The 18,499-nt window shown below is 38.8% G+C and overlaps 1 protein-coding gene across 9 annotated transcripts in view; it reads right to left on the bottom strand.

Annotated features, from left to right (window-relative positions):
* The window catches only part of ralgapa1 (Ral GTPase activating protein catalytic subunit alpha 1), a 72,560-nt gene that overhangs the window by 43,701 nt on the left and 10,360 nt on the right, over positions 1-18,499 (bottom strand). For 4 of the 9 annotated variants that reach the window (XM_081348028.1, XM_081348030.1, XM_081348035.1 and 1 more), the window contains exons 3-20: positions 17,792-17,841; positions 17,138-17,195; positions 15,995-16,038; positions 15,591-15,768; positions 14,350-14,456; positions 13,884-14,022; positions 13,523-13,731; positions 12,439-12,684; positions 11,878-12,048; positions 11,008-11,133; positions 10,706-10,854; positions 10,472-10,595; positions 9,345-9,582; positions 9,031-9,195; positions 8,290-8,430; positions 5,571-6,818; positions 2,568-2,692; positions 13-226 (exon numbers count right to left, since the gene is read on the bottom strand). In XM_081348028.1, the coding sequence (XP_081204154.1) occupies positions 13-226; positions 2,568-2,692; positions 5,571-6,818; positions 8,290-8,430; positions 9,031-9,195; positions 9,345-9,582; positions 10,472-10,595; positions 10,706-10,854; positions 11,008-11,133; positions 11,878-12,048; positions 12,439-12,684; positions 13,523-13,731; positions 13,884-14,022; positions 14,350-14,456; positions 15,591-15,768; positions 15,995-16,038; positions 17,138-17,195; positions 17,792-17,841 (3,732 nt within the window). The remainder of the gene's footprint in view (positions 1-12; positions 227-2,567; positions 2,693-5,570; positions 6,819-8,289; positions 8,431-9,030; positions 9,196-9,344; positions 9,583-10,471; positions 10,596-10,705; positions 10,855-11,007; positions 11,134-11,877; positions 12,049-12,438; positions 12,685-13,522; positions 13,732-13,883; positions 14,023-14,349; positions 14,457-15,590; positions 15,769-15,994; positions 16,039-17,137; positions 17,196-17,791; positions 17,842-18,499) is intronic. The other 5 variants (XM_081348034.1, XM_081348033.1, XM_081348031.1 and 2 more) reach the window with 3 other exon arrangements.

The raw sequence follows: 18,499 nt of genomic DNA on the forward strand, positions 1-18,499 counted from the left end.
TCATTCACTTACTTTCAAACTTGCTGTCATACTGAAAAGCATTGAAGGAATCTGATTGGCTGTCGGAGCTTATGAGGTCACTTCCACTGGCGCTGGCTGGGGAGGTCCACTCAGAGGGCACACCGGGGTCGTCTGCAGGGCGCGTGGCATTCTGGCGGTTCAGGAGCTCTGGTAGATCTTTGGGGATCTCCAGACTTCCCGGGCTACTGCCACGCCTCGTCATGCCCTAAAAAGAACATAAGAAAATCATAATATATATTAATAATATTGTATATAAATAAAATAAAAGAATTATTAAATTATAATTTTTTTAGCATATATTTAAATTCTAGTATAAATAATAAGCAGAATCTATGCGTGTTTTAAACGACAATTTCAAGAACAGAATAAAAAATGTAATAGTAGTTGAGATTAAGCAGCTGACTTTTGATAATGTTTGTAGTGCCAAAAACTATTATAAACAGCATATTTTTATTGGTTTATAATAATTATCAGAGCTGTCAATTTGATGTAATCATTTTGTGAGATTAATTATAAAGAAAATAATGCAACCAAAAGAATTAAGCATGCCCTCTGACATGTATTCAAATAAATTATATTAAATAATTTAAGAGTTATATTTATATAATAAATATATTACATTTTTGTACATATAATTAGCAGAATATCAGTGTCAAATTACATTAATTCTCAAGACCAGAATGAAAAACTGGATTATATAGTTGAAATTATGCAGTATTTAGCTGACATGAGATACTTTTGGTAAGCCATGTTGTAGTATCAAACTATTTTAAATGGCATATTTGCTTTTGCATGGCTGGGAATCGAAAATCTATTCAAATTCAGGAATCAGATACTTAAGTTCAGGAATTGGATACTTGTAATATAAAGTTAAAATTTCAGTTGCTCTTATCGATTCCTTTGTGTCCATTTTAATATGACTTTAAAGGGGTCATATAATGGTACATGCACTTTTACAAGTTGATTGCACTGAAATGTGTGTTGGCAGTGCCTGTACACAACCATCATAAAATGATAAAAATCCATCCAGTGTTTTTTTTTTTTTATCTTCTTATATGTTTCCTCCCATCTCAAATCAAGCTGTTCGATTTTGTGACGTCACAAAATCGACGCCCCTCCCACGATGGTTGATTGACAGCTGCGTTTCAACACAGACCCGCCCTCGCGCCCTCGTGAGCAAGCTGTCAATCATAGCCCGCGCCGACGCGCATTCAATGTTGATACGCTGGAGCACTGAGTAGAATGGCGTCTAAGAGATTGTGGTGTTCTTGGGTGTAATAAGGAACACAGCATCATATTGATGTTCCTAAATCCGTACAGCTGAAGACGCAGTGGCTGAGTTTGTTTTCGAAAGGAATATTCCCCACGATTAACGTCAATGCTTTCATGTTTGCGCGAATCATTTCACCAGACTGCTTTACAAACGAGGATCAGTAAAGCTGGTTATTTGCTAAGAAGCTGCTCCTGAAAAAAGGATCGGTACCAACTATTCGTGTTCCTGCTGCACCTCCAGAAGAAGAAGTGAGTGTAACGTTTTATTGACCTTTATATTAATCTTTATATTAATCTTTGCAAATCGCTAGCACGCTTCACGATGAATGTGGCTATTTTTACACTCAGGTACATTACGGCATGTTTTCTATGTACGATGTTATCAATATAATTAATAATCCCACGTTTATAATGAACAACGCGTTATGGTTATTGTGTTATTATTACAAACGGTGTACGCAAAGAACAGAGGGGCGGGGTGAGCAAAGCTCATTATCATTTAAAGACACATGCACTGAAACGGCGTGCTGAAAACAGAGCTGTTTTTGACCAGGTAAAATGAGTGTTTTCTTACAATACTAATGAGAATTTTTAATTAAAGTATATTACAAACTTTTAATTTAGACCCTAAAGAATCATATTAGCTTGTACAAAAATGACATTATATGACCCCTTTAAACCATTCAAGCACAAGAAACCCCGTGCACTGATTTCTTTGCTGCGCACAGATCCAAAACGTGTGCACAGAAAGCAGCCTCTCATATTGAATAGTGCGCGATACTGAACTGAGTTTTCTTCTGCATGTTTTTGCACTTGAGCGGACAAATACACACAAAAATATACACACAAAGAAAACGAATAACAGTATACTGGTCTGGATCCATGCAGCTTCTAAAGTGACCGCAGCCTAAAATTCCTGCTGCCATCTCTATGTTAATTAAACAACAAAATACAGATATAAAATTCAGTCGCTGCGATCTTAATTATCAATAAATGTGAATTATATATTTTTTTACCTTATTTTTACCTTATCAAACGATACCCAACCCTACTCATTTGTATATAATAATTATTAAGACTGACAATTAAATGCAATCATTTACTATGATTCATTATATAGAAAATAATGCAACCAAAATAATTAATCAGGCATGCGTTCATTTTGTAATTTTCCTACCATCTGAGCAGTTCAAGCTTGAAGCACGTGCATCAACTACCACTTAACTCGATGTAGTTTTAGAACCTATGTATACTGAATGTGTGTATGGACATACAGCAGTGCCTCTGGCCCTCAGTCTCTCCTGGATGAACTCGTCCATGAGGTCACTGTCATTAGGGTTGCTGCTGCCAGCATCGTTGGACATGGGCCTGATCTTCGGCGTCAGCTCATCTTTATTGACTAAGACAACAGGCACAAAACGACACATCAGTAATTTTACAGAGACCTCACAAAAAGTGTGAGTGCAAACACAGTTGACCTAGTAGAGTGGCATGGACTGACTGACTTCCTCTTTGTAGTGGTGTCCGCCTCTGTCTACAGGTACAGTACATGTCTTGAGTATAATTATGAATTAGTTTATACAAGTTTGGGGACAGTGAGTAAATAAACACAATTTTCTTAAAGGACAACAGTGTCATTATTTTTTTTTTTCGTTGCTCATGTTTGACATTTGACTTTTTTTTAACAATAGCAACCTGTTCACATTCAATCAATAAAATGTATCTTATAAATCACTTCAGGACGAAAGCATGTCAAAAGTTTGAAGTTGGTAAGATTTAAAGAAGTCTCTTCTCCTCACCAATACTGCTGCATTTATTTGATCAAAAATACAGTAAAACTGTAATATTGTGAATTACTACAATTTAAAAATAACAGTATTTTAATAATGCATTTTAAAAAGTTATTTATTCCAGTGATAGCAAAACTGAATTTTCAGCATCATTACTCCAGTCTTCAGTGTCACATGATCCTTCAGAAATCATTCTAATATGCTGATTTGCTACTCAAAAAACATTTCTTGTTATTATCAATGTTGAAAACAGTTGTGTTGCTCTATATTTTTTATATTCTAGATGTTTTTTCAGGATTCTCTGATGAACATTAAGTTCAAAAGAACAGAATTTACATGAAATAGACATATTTTTCAACACTATAAATGGCTTAACTGTCACTTTTGATCAAATCTTACTGACCTCAAGCTTTTGAATGGAAGTGAATGTTTTTTATATATCATGCTAAAAACGTATCTTGTTTCATCAACACAGTAACAGGATGCTTGAACCTGCATTAAGCATCAATCAACAAGATCATTAAATATTTGTGGTGATAAAGAGAGTGGACGAAACTCGACACTATTGTCCTTTAAACACAACCAAACTCCTTTGACATTAAACTCATAAATCGCTAAACCAGAGCACAAAAATGGAAAACAAAATCTTTAAATGGAAGCCAACCACAAAACTGATTCCATCCAGTGAAGCAATGCAGTTACTCACAGTTCATGCAGTCCCCAAACAGAGACAGACAGACAGAGAGAGAGACAGAGCAAACCCTGAAAGTCCAAACCTAGGAGTTAGTGAGCCTTTATGGTGACCGAGGTTAAAGTGAGACAGCAGTGAGTATGTTAGAGGAGCCACCCACAACAAGACGAGGCAGCCTTCATCCCAAAGCAAAGGGTTAGGGAGCCACTGGTTAAAAACTAATCATACGAACACGACAGCTCACTTGGTATGGTGGGGTGGTGACTTTGGCCATTGGATAATCCTAGACATCTTGTTAGTGTAGACTACAAGCTGTGTTTAAGTCATGAAGGCCCTGATCAACGATCAGCTTGCGCAACTGAACTGTATACAGGAGGCGTTCTAAGAGGTGATGCCTGCTACTTCACTACAGACAAGCCGGCAAGCTTTTAACACACAGTAACACAAGCTATAGACTTTAGCTTGAAAAACAGCCTACTTTGAGAGGGATAGTGCTGCCCTCTACTGGCCATTCAAAACACTGCAACTAAGGCAAGTACAACTGTATACTGTTAAAGGGTTTGATCACTCTTAAATGAATATTCTGTCATCATATACACATCCTTATGTTGTTCAAAACCCTGTATAACTCAAAAGATGATGTATTGCATAGAGTTCAGAGTGTTTTTTTTCCATAATGAGAAACTGTTGAGCTTCAAAAATGAAAAAAAAAAGCATCATATAAGTAGGGGTGAGCAATATATATATATATATATATATCCTATGATAATATAAATCTTATTTTGTGATGTGCAAGCTGAAATGATCGAGTATGTCCCAAAAAAACAGTGTTTGTGTGTGTGTGTGTGTGTGTGTGTGTGTGTGTGTATTATATATGCGTGTGTATGTGTAAATGTATTCATGTTTCAAGTGTCAGTTAGGCTTTTTATATTATTTCATATTGCAATATTCATATTTGATTAACAACAGCTCTATAGTGAGTTATTATTAGAATTGAAGTTATTTATCACATGTAAGGATAATAAACAGAAAAATCTCCCCTCATAAAAGTAAAAATGCCCTTGGAAACCATAATAGCAAATAATCACCCTGATCATTTATGTCACAGCTGCAAATAAACCACCGAACAGAATATAAAGAATATGAAAGCATGACAGGCATAAACCAGCCAGTGTACCAACATTAATATTGTCAAAATCCCCCAGAATAATCAAGATGAATAATCAATGGCTTAGAAAAACTAGATCATAAGGTACTTTTTTGTCATTTTTGAAGCCCATAATGGAAAAGAACACTCAGAAAACAAAATAAGGATATACAAGATGACAGAATTTTCATTTCTTGGGTGCGCTACTCCTTTTAAAAATGACATTAACAACTATATAGATTAAAATACATAACATTAGGTTATATTAAAGATCATTGTGTTTTTATGAATGTGTCAGTGAGCATGTGTATGTGTGTGCATGTACGTGTGTGAGAGATTGACAGAGGGCGGGGAGGTAGGCATGAGGTCGCATGCAGCATCCAGGGAAGAGGGGCAGCAGAGATTAGGTCCCAGAAGCTTGAGGAGGAGGGGGAAGCCGTCCCACAGGTGGGGGGCCGTTGGTCTTTTGGGAGTCTTTTATTTTTTTTTGGAATTGAGCTACTTTGAAAGAAAATACAAAAAGAGGCTTCAATTCAATCCACATTCAGCAAAAATCAAACAGTCACAAGAAAAGATAGAAAAAAAGAGAAAATGCACAGGCGCTTTTTTCATGTCTTCCATGTTGACATCGAGCCGATCAAGTCCTCACCTGATGTTTTTCTTCCAAAATAGCCCATTACTTGAGTGTACAGGTCCTTCAGGTGAGCCTCAGAAGCGGGCGCTTTGCCTTGACGCTGGGGCGACACCGCCTGGGCCTTGGGTTTGGAGAGAGCGTGGAACATAGACTTATACACACCGCCCAACAGAACCTGCTGCTGCCGTGAGGGGCTGCAACCTGACTCCTGAGACCTAGAGCGGGATCCCCGCGGGCGGAGAGTCGGACGGCCGAGTCGGCCACGTCTAGCCCCGCTGATGAAGCCTCTATCGCGCTCAACCGCATCGCAACTGGTGACCCCCTCCCCCACGCCCTTTGCTGCTGCCCCGCTCGCCCCAACCGAGTGGCTGCTGAAGTGGCCGAGACGGCGAAGTCGGGTCTTCCAGTGTGCCTCTTTGGGGTCCAGAGGGTTGTGAAACTGCACGGACTCTGTGGATGGGCGGAAGCTGACATGGACCCCACCGCTATGGCATTTTTTGGGGTCAAGATGGGACAGCTTGGGCCTCGGTTCAAACTGGGAAGGCTGCGGACTAAGCTCGCTCTCGCTAACCCTGTCAGTGGCGTTCTGTCGGTGTAGCTGCGTGACTTTGCTGCCCTCTGTTGGCTGCGTACTCGAACTCAAATCACTCAAATCCCAGTCGCACTCCCCTAAGCACTCGTAAAAACTCTTCTCACTTTGCTCCATTTGTTTATCCCATTCTAGCGCCCAATCCCCACTTCCCTCAAACTGCACCTGCTTGTTATTTGCACCCGTTTCTACTTTCACGTCCTCCTTGCTACAAAACTCCCTAAAAGCGCTGAAGACGTCCTCCTCCCCTTCGCCCTCGGTTTGATTGGTCGAGGCCGCGGCCGGACAGGACCAATCGGGGATAAAGGGGGGCTGCTGCCCTGACATCTGGCAGAGATGGTCATAGATGCTTTCGCCCACCTCCAGGGATGCCTGGCTGTCGGGGGCTTGGTGTGGGTCAGTAAGCTGGTGTGGGGTCTGGGAACTGTGGGGGGACTCAGAAGTGGTGGTGGTAAAGTGGGAGGAGTGAGAGGGACTGTCAGAGACAGGAAGTGCACCTTTGACCCGTTCTGCGATGAAGGGCTCCATGATGTCAGAGGCGCTGCTGCTGCGGGGGAGAGGGGGCTGCTCCAGCTCACCGGAGGCAGAAAACACCTCGGACGACGGGGTCTCCTCGCTCTGAGAGCAGTGGCGGATCCGCGGCCCGCGCTGGACCATGGGAGGTTCCTCCAGGTCTGAACACGAACAGATATGCAAAAATCAGCATGTTTAAGGATGCAGGCTTGATTATGCATTAATATGGTCAGTAATATTATATTAATATGACAAGTTAAGCAACAAGTCTTCAAATATTAGATACCTAAAGGTGATAAAAGGACCTAGAAAGTATTATCATATTAACAGATCCACTGTGGCCACATTTTACATGCAAAAACAAAACAAAATACATGCATATGTAAAACAAAATGAAATCAAGATGAAATTTACAACTGAACCTCAAAGGTTAAACTAAGCATATCAGATCACAAGCAAAAAGAAAGCTAATCACTTTTTAAAACACAAATGAATTATTACATTTGGGCATTCTCCTTAATAATTCGGATAAACATGATGATGAAGAAATGCAGACAAAGGGTAAATCCTGTAGAGGGTATTTTTCTCAAAAGTTCTGGGTGTGAAGAGGGATTATATTGAATGAAATGTGATGGGAGAAAGATAATACTGTAGATTCACAAAGACAAGGAAAAATGTAAAGATAAACACACATGCAGGACTGTTGGGTGAAGTGCATACAAATAAATACAGTATGTCCGGGTCATATTTCACCCCAAAATCATAAAAAAAAAAAAAAAAAAAAAATATATATATATATATATATATATATATATATATATATATATATATATATATTAAAGTTAAAATTAACTTAATAAATGGTAACTAATACATTTACATTAATGTACTATCAATGGACAAATTAACAATGAACCATGTTATATTTATTAGTTAACATTAAACTAGATTAATAAACGCTTCAAAAATTACACTTCATTTTGTTCATGATAACTACTGAATTAACTACTGTTAACAAATTTAATCTTATTATAAAGTGTTTCCTATTATTTTATAGAGACTAAGTGTACTTATAGCCAAAAAAACAAGTAGCCAGTAGCCAAATATATATATATATATATATATATTGATTAAAAAAAGGTATATACATTTTTCAATGATATTTAGGATTTTATTAATGTCCATGATTTTTCTAAGCTTGAAAATTACACTTCTGTAATTCCCTACATTTCCAGTTTGAAAAGTAAATAAATAAAAGATAAAAATTGTTTATTTTTCTTTGTTCTTGTCTTCAAGCTAAATATAATTTACTTTTTATTCTTGTTATTTTAAGAATAAATGTGACCAAATCCTTTCCTGACATTTGTCTTGAGATTCATCCCATCAGAAAGCAACTGCATAAGTGCACGAGGCTTTAAAGCAATGGTGAACGAGAAGGGAATCTTCCACATGAAACACATGAAAAACACATCCAGGTTTAATAAATGAAAACCACTAAACACATACAATAATAAAAGTGTCAGGATGGTGCTGCTAACTATAGGAAGTGTGCACACATACGTATACATGCACATCCATAGGCCGGGACGCAGTCAGAGGCGAGAGTGCCGATACGGGCGTAGAGGGCTCTACCTGACAGCTCGTCAGCTAGGGGAGTGAGGACAGAATCAGGCAGGAGAGGGTGTACGGGGTGGATCAGGACAGGTGCGCTTTTAGCACTGCGGATAAAGGCTGAGGACAGCAGACTGTCCCCCGTAGAGCAACTACGCAGAGCTACAGACCACACACACACACACCCAGAGAGAAAAAGAGAAGAATGACGACAACAACACGGAGAGAGAAGGGAAATGGGGCAGAGAGAGACAAGGAGTGATGGAGGAACACGGGAGGTGTTAGGGAAGAGAAAGACATGATGAAGAGGTTGAAAGAGAGAGAGAGAGAGAGAAAAAAAGAGAAAGTGATGGCAGAAAGCAGTGAGCATCACAGAGAAGAGGTAAAGAAAGGAGCCTATCAGTGCATCTTAAATCAGCACTGACTGGTAAACACATGAACATCAACGCTCTGGAAAATCTAGACTGTGAACTTATTAAGAGAAACATGGCGTGTTAAAGATTCGCAACAATTCAAGACGGTCAAGCAAATTTGCCACGTTGATCAACAGAAATCATCTTGGTTAGAAAGTGATTTCTGTGTGAGCTGTGCTTCATACATCTCTACATCATTTACAACAGACCTTTTTGCCCGCAAAACTTCCCTAATGTGACCGCACCTTAAGAAAGGACATCATTTAACACAATCTTGTTCTCTTCTTTTAAACATCATAGATTTAATCTGACAGGAAGAGAGGACAGGAAGGGTTTGAAACACACTCACCCACAGTCTTCTGTCTGACGATGCTTCTGGCCTTCTCGATGCCTGGTGAGCCAGCAGTGGTAGCGCTGCGCTGTCTCATGGCAACAGCTTGGCCTGGTGGGTCTCGACTCCAACCTTTGGAGAACGACCGATCGACTGTGATTTTTTGGCCCTCGTGGGCACCACCTAGAGGTAGTGGGACAAATGTATGATTTATATACGTTTATGATAGTGAAGCTGGTGTGTTTCAAAGGCTTGAGATGTTATGCAACTACTTTAGTCTATGTGCAAGCACAAAAGTATTCATGTGATCTTGAATTTTTATATAAACTCACCTTTGCCTTTGTGTTTCTTCTGCTTCTGCTCACTGAGTTTGTCCAGGGGCAGCTCGTTCAGGTCCAGACTGTAAAGGTTGCGTGCTAGAACCTTGGTAAGTGTCTCCATGGTGAGGGACCACTCTGTGACCAGCTCCTCCCAGCAGGTGAGAGAGGAGAGTACAGACAGCAGGTCGTCCCACAGCTCCCGAGAGATGTACACGTTCAGATTCCCTTTGATCCAGGCCACAATCAGAGTCTGAACAGGAAGACAGACCACACAGTATGGACTACATCAGACCCTTTAACAGATGAACTAGAAATAATAATTTTAGTATTATTTATATATATTATACTATATACCAAATACATTTTTTGAATTAGCTTTTCTTTTTCAGTTATTTCAGTATTTTAATTTGAAGTTTTAATATTTTTTAATATTTAGCTTTAATTTATATTTATTTCAGTTTTAGTAATTGTAAGATGTCTATTTAAACTTATTTTAAGTTTTTCATGTAATATGTATATTATATTTTATTTTATCTTTATTTCAAAAACAAATTTTTAATAGTTTTAGTTAACAATAAAAGACACACACATCAAATACAATAACTATAAAGATAACTATATTAGCGTCCACACCAGCGGACACGCGCTGCAGTTTTGTCGCATTTGAGTTTAAATGCTCAAGCTTATTAAAGCAGGATGGATTCTGATTGGCTGTCACTGTTTTAAAAAAATAAAATCGTTCTGAAAGTGATTCCAACTATATCATTCTTCTGTGCAGTTATAGTTGTGGTGCAGGCTTCCCTATTCTTTTATATTTAGAATAATTTTTAGAACTATATCTTTATCGTTCTTGCTATGAATGGGCCTTAACACGGACAAACAAATCATTCTTCAAAGATTTCTACTGTCTGTGTCCAACTGAAAGTGAAATACTGTGCAAAAAGCAAAACCACAGCCAGTCAGAACATTTATGATGTGTAGTATGTGGTGTGTGATTTTGGACCAATGAGAATTTCCTATGGGCCATCCAGCACAACTCAACAAAAACATGGCTTTTTTCACAGTTGTGGCTGCTTACCACAAAGACTCAGCTTTTGCCTAAAAAAAGCTGACTGTTGTGGTATGTTGGTGGGTGGTACCTGAAAAATGGCCCCTGCCAAACGGCCTGATAAAGTGTTACTCTTCTTCCCATGAGGCATTATGGATGGAGGCCTCTTCATCACACACTCAGTTACCCTTAGCAATACCAGCAAGACCTGTTCCCTGTGATGGACACAAACACACTCATGATGAGCTGGACAAGAGCTTGAGCAGATTTCTTTCAAGCAGACACCTGAGACCAGAGTAATGAAGTGTGATGTGCATGGACATACCAGGTCTTCTGGTTCATGGTTTCATGCATAACCAGACTGCGGTATATGTTGAGCACACGCTTGCACATGTCAACATGCTCCTCCAGAAGTGACTTCAGCTCATTGGCTGCCTCTAGAAGGAAGACGTTAGAGGAGTTGGTGATGAAAACCTGCAAGGAGAAAGAGATTGTGGGAGAAATGAGATTAGATGGCAAACGCCTGTTTTGCATAAGTGATCTTTGCAAGGTTTGAACCCACAGCCTTTCAGTTACAACTCTGGATCTTGAACCATTAGTTAGCTGTACACCAACACCTGGGCTCACCTGTAGTGTGGCCTGGACACCAGCATGGACGTTGTACTCCAAAACCTCAGAATCAGAGGATTTATTTCCAGAACTCCTGCACCAATTAGGGTTTTGATTGTGAACAGACACTGTGAGCCCAATATCCTGCACAAACAAGATAACGATTGATTGGTGAACAATAACAGAGCAGTACTATAGCTATATATTTTTGTTATGCTTGACAACCATTTGGATGTTCAATATTAAATATGTATGCTGTTTTGCCTGTTTATATATTTAACAAATATAAAAATATAAATACAATAACAAATATAATTATATTTATAATAATATAATATTAATTATATTCAAATGATATTATATTTATATTAATATAATATAATGTGGGTGTATATATAACTAAAAACTCTATTGGCATTATAATATGTTATAATATTTTATAATATGTTATAATATAATATAATACAATACAATATAATACAATACAATATAATACAATATAATATAATATAATATAATATAATATAATATAATATAATATAATATAATATAATATAATATAATATAATATAATATAATATAATATAATATAATATAATATAATATAATATAATATAATATAATATAATATAATATAGAAAAGTGTGACTATTTAAAACTTTAGAAACTTGGCTTAGAAAAAGTAAACACATGAATTGGAAAAAATAACCCTGATATAAGCTCCTTGCAGCAACCTTGCCAGACTGACGAAAAAGTGTATATTAGCCAATACCACCACATAATATATCTGGTACAAAGAAACTAGGGACCAAGCTGTGCAGGCTGACTCAGCGTCTAATAACCGTCTTAGCATTCCTCTGATATAAACTTCAGTTCAGAGACACCTACCTCCTCCTCTTTATCAGTTCTCTGCTCGTGGGCAGAGTCCAGCTGGCCTGTGAATCGGTCTTCCTCTGGCTCTCTCATAAACACAGGCTTATCCTGCAGAGAGATCCACTCTTGATACACCCGCACCACCTTACGCATGGCTGCAGACTCACACATGGGCAATAGAAACGCCTGCAGAATATAATACACTCACTTATAATCACAGACAGAATCAGTGTATAGTATATAATTAGAGGAATCAGTGACTAAAAATATGAGATTCATTAGCTGGCCATCTTTCCACTTCATGTGTGCAAACTTGACAGTCATTGCCAGTCCCCAAGACCAGAAGTAAACATTAAGTGCACCATTTTAAACAGGGTTTTTGAGATCCTCAAACTATGGGCTGTACAAATCCCATTCATGTTCCTCTTTGTAAACATGTCTATCACTAGGACACAGAAGTCCCTGAAAAGAACAATCAACCTCTCATAACCACTTCTTCAAAATGATCCAGACTTCTTCCTCTGTCACTGATATTTAGATTTAGTGAAGCGCTTTTGTTCTACGTGGGAGGATTACCTGTCGAAAGATCTCAGTGATAAAGTTGACATTGGTTCTAGAGGAGCACAGGACCCGGCGCACCACCTCGATGTCGGTGAGGTGCTCTTCGTCCATGCTGCAAAGGCTAGAGGAGCTGGGCTCTCTCTCTGTCAGGGTGCTGGTGTTTGAGTGCGATTGCTCCGGCTCGCCAACCCCACCCCCATCCAGGCCATCTGGTCTCAGGCCGCCATCCTCCCCTCGGGCAGCCAGGCCCACCGCTGCTCTCTGAAACAGCAGCAGCATTGCAAAAATGCACGTTTACTGCTTGTTCAATGGTGCTGAGACAACCTCAGGAGCAACCTGGAGTTAAATGTGCAGCATTTTGGTTACTAATCCAAACCTTAGTTCACCCATTTGAAAACACCACTGAAAGTCCAGGTAATCAAACCTTTTAAGATCAAAAAATGTCAAAAAAGGTGTTGTAAAATTAATCCACATGAATCAAAAGGTTTAATCCAAGTCTTGTGAAAAGACATGATCGTTTTATGTAATGAACAGGTTTAATTTAGGCTTTTATTCACATATAAAAACACAAGCATCACATTCGTCAAACAATGGAAGCTGTTTCATGCGTGCGTCACATGCTAGAACGAACCTCGTTGGTTTGCATGTTTGAGTTTCCATGTTTACTCTATGTGATGTGCTCTATTTATGTATGCATGTATGTGTGTGTTGATCAATGGCTAGATGTAAATAAAAGCCTACGTTAAATCTGTTCATCGTATAAAGCAATAACATCTCTTTTCACAAGGCTTGGAGTTAACCACTCAATTCATATGGATTAATTTTACGACGCCTTTGTGACCTTTTTATGATCTTCAAAATTTTGGTTACCTGGACTTTCAATGGAGGGGCATAAACCTCTCTGTTTTTATTAAAAATATCTTTATTTGTGTTTCGAAGTTTAACCAAATTTTATGGGTTTGAACACAAAAGCGAGTAACTGATGACAGAATATTCATTTCTGAGGGAAATATCACTTTAAAAGCCAAGTCAGACCAACCCTAATAGTGCTTTGCAACCATAACCATTACATCATACATGTGAAGATCTGTGTTGCTACCTGGATATTCTTTGGCACGATTTCTCCTTCCATGCCAGGGATGTTTGTTCCTGTGTTTGACCGTGGCTCCAGCCAGAAGGAGACCAGCCAGCGAATAAATATGACTCTGGCATTGAGGAAGTTCTCTTTAGTGCAGTACAGGGCTTCATTGGTCTCTGGGTCTCTTTTAACAACTATGTAGTAAGGCTTTGGTCTCATGGGTGGAACCTCTATTATAAAACAGGACACAAATCCAAATTAGACATCTTATCATCCTGAGCAATTAAAACTAACTTTGTCACAGCAAAAATAGCTCATCAAAAACAATGAGAAAAAAAAAATTGTGTTTACTTTGTCATGAAGGATTTTCATTAACTCTTACCCAGAATAGGATTGTACAAACTGGTCTCCTTGGAGAAGTTGGGGAAGATATGGGGCAGGTAATACTTTTTGAAATTGGCGAACAGGAAGGCGAACCCCTTCTCATGGTTCTCCTTGCACTTCCACTCCAGGCTTTTGGCCTGTAGGGGCACAGAACACACATGGCAAGCTGAGCACATACACAGCAGCTGGGACAGAACAGCCTGTTTGTGTTTTGTGGAGGACAGTGGGGTTGGTGGAGGCAGGCAGTGCGTGGTGCAGTTGTTTAAGTTGGGGAGGGTGTGAAGCAGAGCAGCCGTTGTAGTGCCAGGGAAACACACCACTGCAGCAAGGGTTTCTGGCATCAACTGCATGCAGATCTGGGGTCAGTGGCATGTAAGTTTGGTTTCCACAGCTTTAGCGTTGGGTCTGCCCCAGCCGTGTTAGCATCAGCAGTGTTAGTAGCAAGAGGGGAGTACCTGGTTTACCATGTATTTTAGCAGAGCCTCCAGGAAGTAGCCAGTGAGATCCTCCTGGGATTTATCACCTGACTGAGGAGGCACCAGCGGGCTGATCTCCTCTGGAGTCACTTGAGCTGCAGCAATGGACAAAAATATATGTTTTAAAGGGGATATAACATCAGATGTGAGTTTAATTTACTATGCAGAGAAACTCAAAAAGCTCCCCGCACAGTCCACAAAAAACATTTATTGAAAACGAGCTACAGAACAGGTCATTCAGAAGTAGTTGTGGTTATGGGGCACGTTTCCTGCGGTCCGAGTGCAATTGGCAGCATTGGTCTGGCTTCACTCTTACTTGAGTCTATCTGCATTTGCATTCATCTTATATCATCATAAATGTGCACAGTGCATGATAGAAAACAGAATGCAGGCAAATATATAGTGTTTTTTTATTAACTTGGTGCTATTATGCTCAGCAGAATGAACAACTCTTGGGTTTAATGTAGATGTGGCGCATGAAGCTGGTTTCTGCTGCTTGCAAATTGACTCTTTTGAGGACACCGCGGATTATGAGCCATTCATTTGCCGCTCTGATTGCACTCTGCACAATGACACTGCATTCTCACTCTCGCTCGTATCCAAGGTAAATCACCACCACTGTCATCCCCTAGTATGCGCTGTTGAATTAGTGACGTCATCTTCGGCTAAAATGTATGCGCAGGTCACTTTACTGACTGAAGTGTGCACCCAAGTGCGAGTTCTTCCACATACATGCAAATCACACTACAGTTCCAGTGCAACCACCTCTAACAGGTTAGTCTCGGGTTCGGTAGCCCGGTGCACTCCCGGGTCCGTATGACAGCTTTCACATTACCAATTTTTCATGCGAACTGTGCCCCATTACAAAGTAAACTGCCAGTGTGAAAGCACCACCCTATGACATCCCAACAATCAGCCAGTGTTGTTATTAATAAATTAAAACTATTGAAAATCATTTTCATTAATTGAAATCAAGTTGAAATGAAATAAAATAAAATAAATATTAGATAAAAAAACTTTACTACAATAACTTTAATTCTAAAGGTTGGAAAGAGGATGGAAAATGCTCAAGAAAATGAAATGATGACTATTTTGGCAAGAGAAACCTTGACTATCACTATACATGACCTTAAGAGACAAAATTAAAAATGTAAAAAAGCTCTGTGAAAGATTTTGGTTATCAGTTTTCATGAGACAGAAGGTGTGAGAGAAAGCGAACAAACACTCACTCTCCTGAAGGTTAAGAGGAGGGCTGATCAGATTATCCAGGGTTCGTGGGCCCAGCTCGGACTGTGGTGCAGGGAATCCTGGGATCAGACAGGCGAAGATCCAGAGCTGCTCTCTCAGAGCATTGTGCTGCAGAGCCTGCATCCACAGAAGGAACAGACGCACTCCTTCCCTCCGGATCTATGCATCACACATACAATCACATTATTGATTACAATTTTTAGCTGCTCTCAAAGCCTTGGTTGTGTCAGCACAAAAAAAGTTGTTTCAGAGGCTATATTTAATACGTCGTAATAAAAAAAAGGGCAGATTCTTTAAGATTCTTAAAAAATGAACAATAAACACTCATTCAATGATTATTGAGATACCGTTAAAGTATTGTAAACTATGTATTGAGATTTATTACCTTTAGGGAGTTTCCAGTGTGTAACAGTTTCTTGAGAACGAGACCTATGAAGCAACACAGTTGTTTAGTCTGAGGAACAAATTCATAACTTTCAAATGAGCTGGCTTACTGAGCTAACTGGATAATTCTGGAAAACATGTTTGTAATTAGGGTTTACTGAGAAGAGAGCAAAATAAAATAAAACTGAAAATTATTTATCCTTCATGTCAAAGCCAGTCTAAGTATTGTTTATCTCATTAAGTCAGTGATGAAGGACTGTAATGTCAGAGTTCTCGGTCAGATCTGGGTGTTTCTGGGCCCCAGATCCTTGGCATTCTCTGTGTTTATCTTGGTGGTCTGTGTATCCTACTGCTAAAAGACTTCAAAGCAGAGGAAAAGGAGAGACCACCGGCCAATACAAGATGTTAAGCCACTAAAATCAGGCGCAAAGCATCACAAGATACATTACATCTCTTCCATGGTAATTAGGCTTGCTGAAAACTGTGTTAAAACTGTTACACTGTGTTCTTTCGTACACCGATTACATTATTTGCCCTTCGTGGCATCGCCCACACTGTGTTGCAGAGTTGAAGCACAGTGAAGCTGGAGTCAGATTTAACTAATCATGTGACAAGAGTAAGGAGAGATGACTGACAGGACGATGGCACAGGCTTTGGTGGGCATCCTGACCATCATTATTTAAAATGTGGGGTCAGCACAGCCTCACCCTATACACATGTACATGTGATCGTGAATTCGAAGTGCAAAGCAAGCGCACATTCAAAAGCAATTTCAATACCATGCATATAGATGGCTGCTCCCTGATGCTCGCAAATTATATACAATATCTCCCAAGTTTATTGTGTGAAAATTTCCTCACGAGACATCACTAATAATCGTAATCTCAAAATAAGACTTTTTTTTAACAAATTATTTTTTATATAATAATAAATTAATTTACTTCAGCAAGGAAGGATGCATTAAATTAATCAAAAGTGAAAGTAAAAACATTTATAATGTTACAAAGGACTTCCATTTCAAATAAATACTGATCTTTCAGACTTTTTATTCATCACTAGAAAAAAAAGTTCCACAAAATTGATAATAATAAGAAATGTTTCTTGAGCACCAAATAAGCATATTAGAATAAGTAGAAATGTTCACCTATGCTGTGGAACTGCCATCTTCCTTGTATTCGCTCTGGTAACAGCTGTAGGATTTTCTGCAAGATAAGCACATGGATTTGACTGCAGACATGTACATTATATAAATTTGTTTACATGTACTTAAACATCTCATTAAATATCTCAAGAGATTAAAATATGAGTGCAGCACATATTTACATTTCAAAACAGATTTGTGCAAGCACGCATTACCGGGCTTCCTTGCGACATTAAAACAGGTTGGAATGTTGAAATAGCTCTCCTTCACACAGACATCATGCCTGTCTCATCATGATGGTACATTTAAAGTGTTTCCAGCCTTCACCATTACAAACAGCCCATAGGGGCATACCAGGTGAACAAAAGCTAAAGCGTGACTCATTAGTAGTGCTTTTGGGTGCGGCAAAGAACACCTGTTTTCTGTTTGTGAGGCGAATCGGTTATCTGTCAGCCGCACGTCAATCACGCTCTTATCAATGATTTCATTACTGATGACAATGTTTCAGCAAATACTTAGTGGATCATACATATAACAATGTGGACATCTTGGACCAGATAAGAGTATTTGAATAAGAGCTGACACAATGAAACCAAACCTGATGAGGTTGAGCTAATGTGTTTATATAGCCATTAAATGCTTATCTACATTTCTTACCTCAAATATAAAAAGAATAGAATCAAGCTCCTCCCGTTGCGATTTGTGACCTACAGGAAAGAGCAAACAAACACAGAACATGTTGAAAGTCACCAAGGGATCACAGAAACCCACAAGGCTGATATTAATAGCTCAACAAACAAGGATTACCTATCTGCTATGGAAACATGGGCACTCAACATGTGGCATATCAAGACCAGCTCAAAGCAATCTTTTTAATCAATTTTAATGAAAGATGTACAAGTATTAAGAAAAGTAAATCTGGATAGAGAGCGAGCAATGCCCTAAACAATTTTTTGTCAAGATTTTATAATTTAATCACATCGCATTAAATGGAAATTCTATTTTCTAAATGCATGTCCTAGATCTTATTGTGAATGATTCATCCATGCACATGTTTCATTTTCAAAAAGTTTTGTTGACCTTGTAATTTCTAATCAAAATGTAATAACTCAATGTTCCGGGTAAAAAGACAAACATTTCTATGGTAATTCATGCCGGACTTCTTCAATCATTTTGTCCACTTAAAGGGGCTATATGTAAGAATTACATGTTTTAATCGCTTTTTTATTGCCAATGTGAGAACCGCTTGTAACGAAACTTAAAAAAAATAAACTAGACCTTCCCCAAACTGTAGACTGATTTCTATGTGAGGAACTTGGGTCATTTTTGCCAGGAAAATGTAAAGTATGTGATGTTTACGGATGC

Source organism: Scardinius erythrophthalmus, assembly GCF_964197995.2.
Source record: "Scardinius erythrophthalmus genome assembly, chromosome: 19".
NCBI classification, from domain to species: Eukaryota; Metazoa; Chordata; class Actinopteri; order Cypriniformes; family Leuciscidae; genus Scardinius; species Scardinius erythrophthalmus.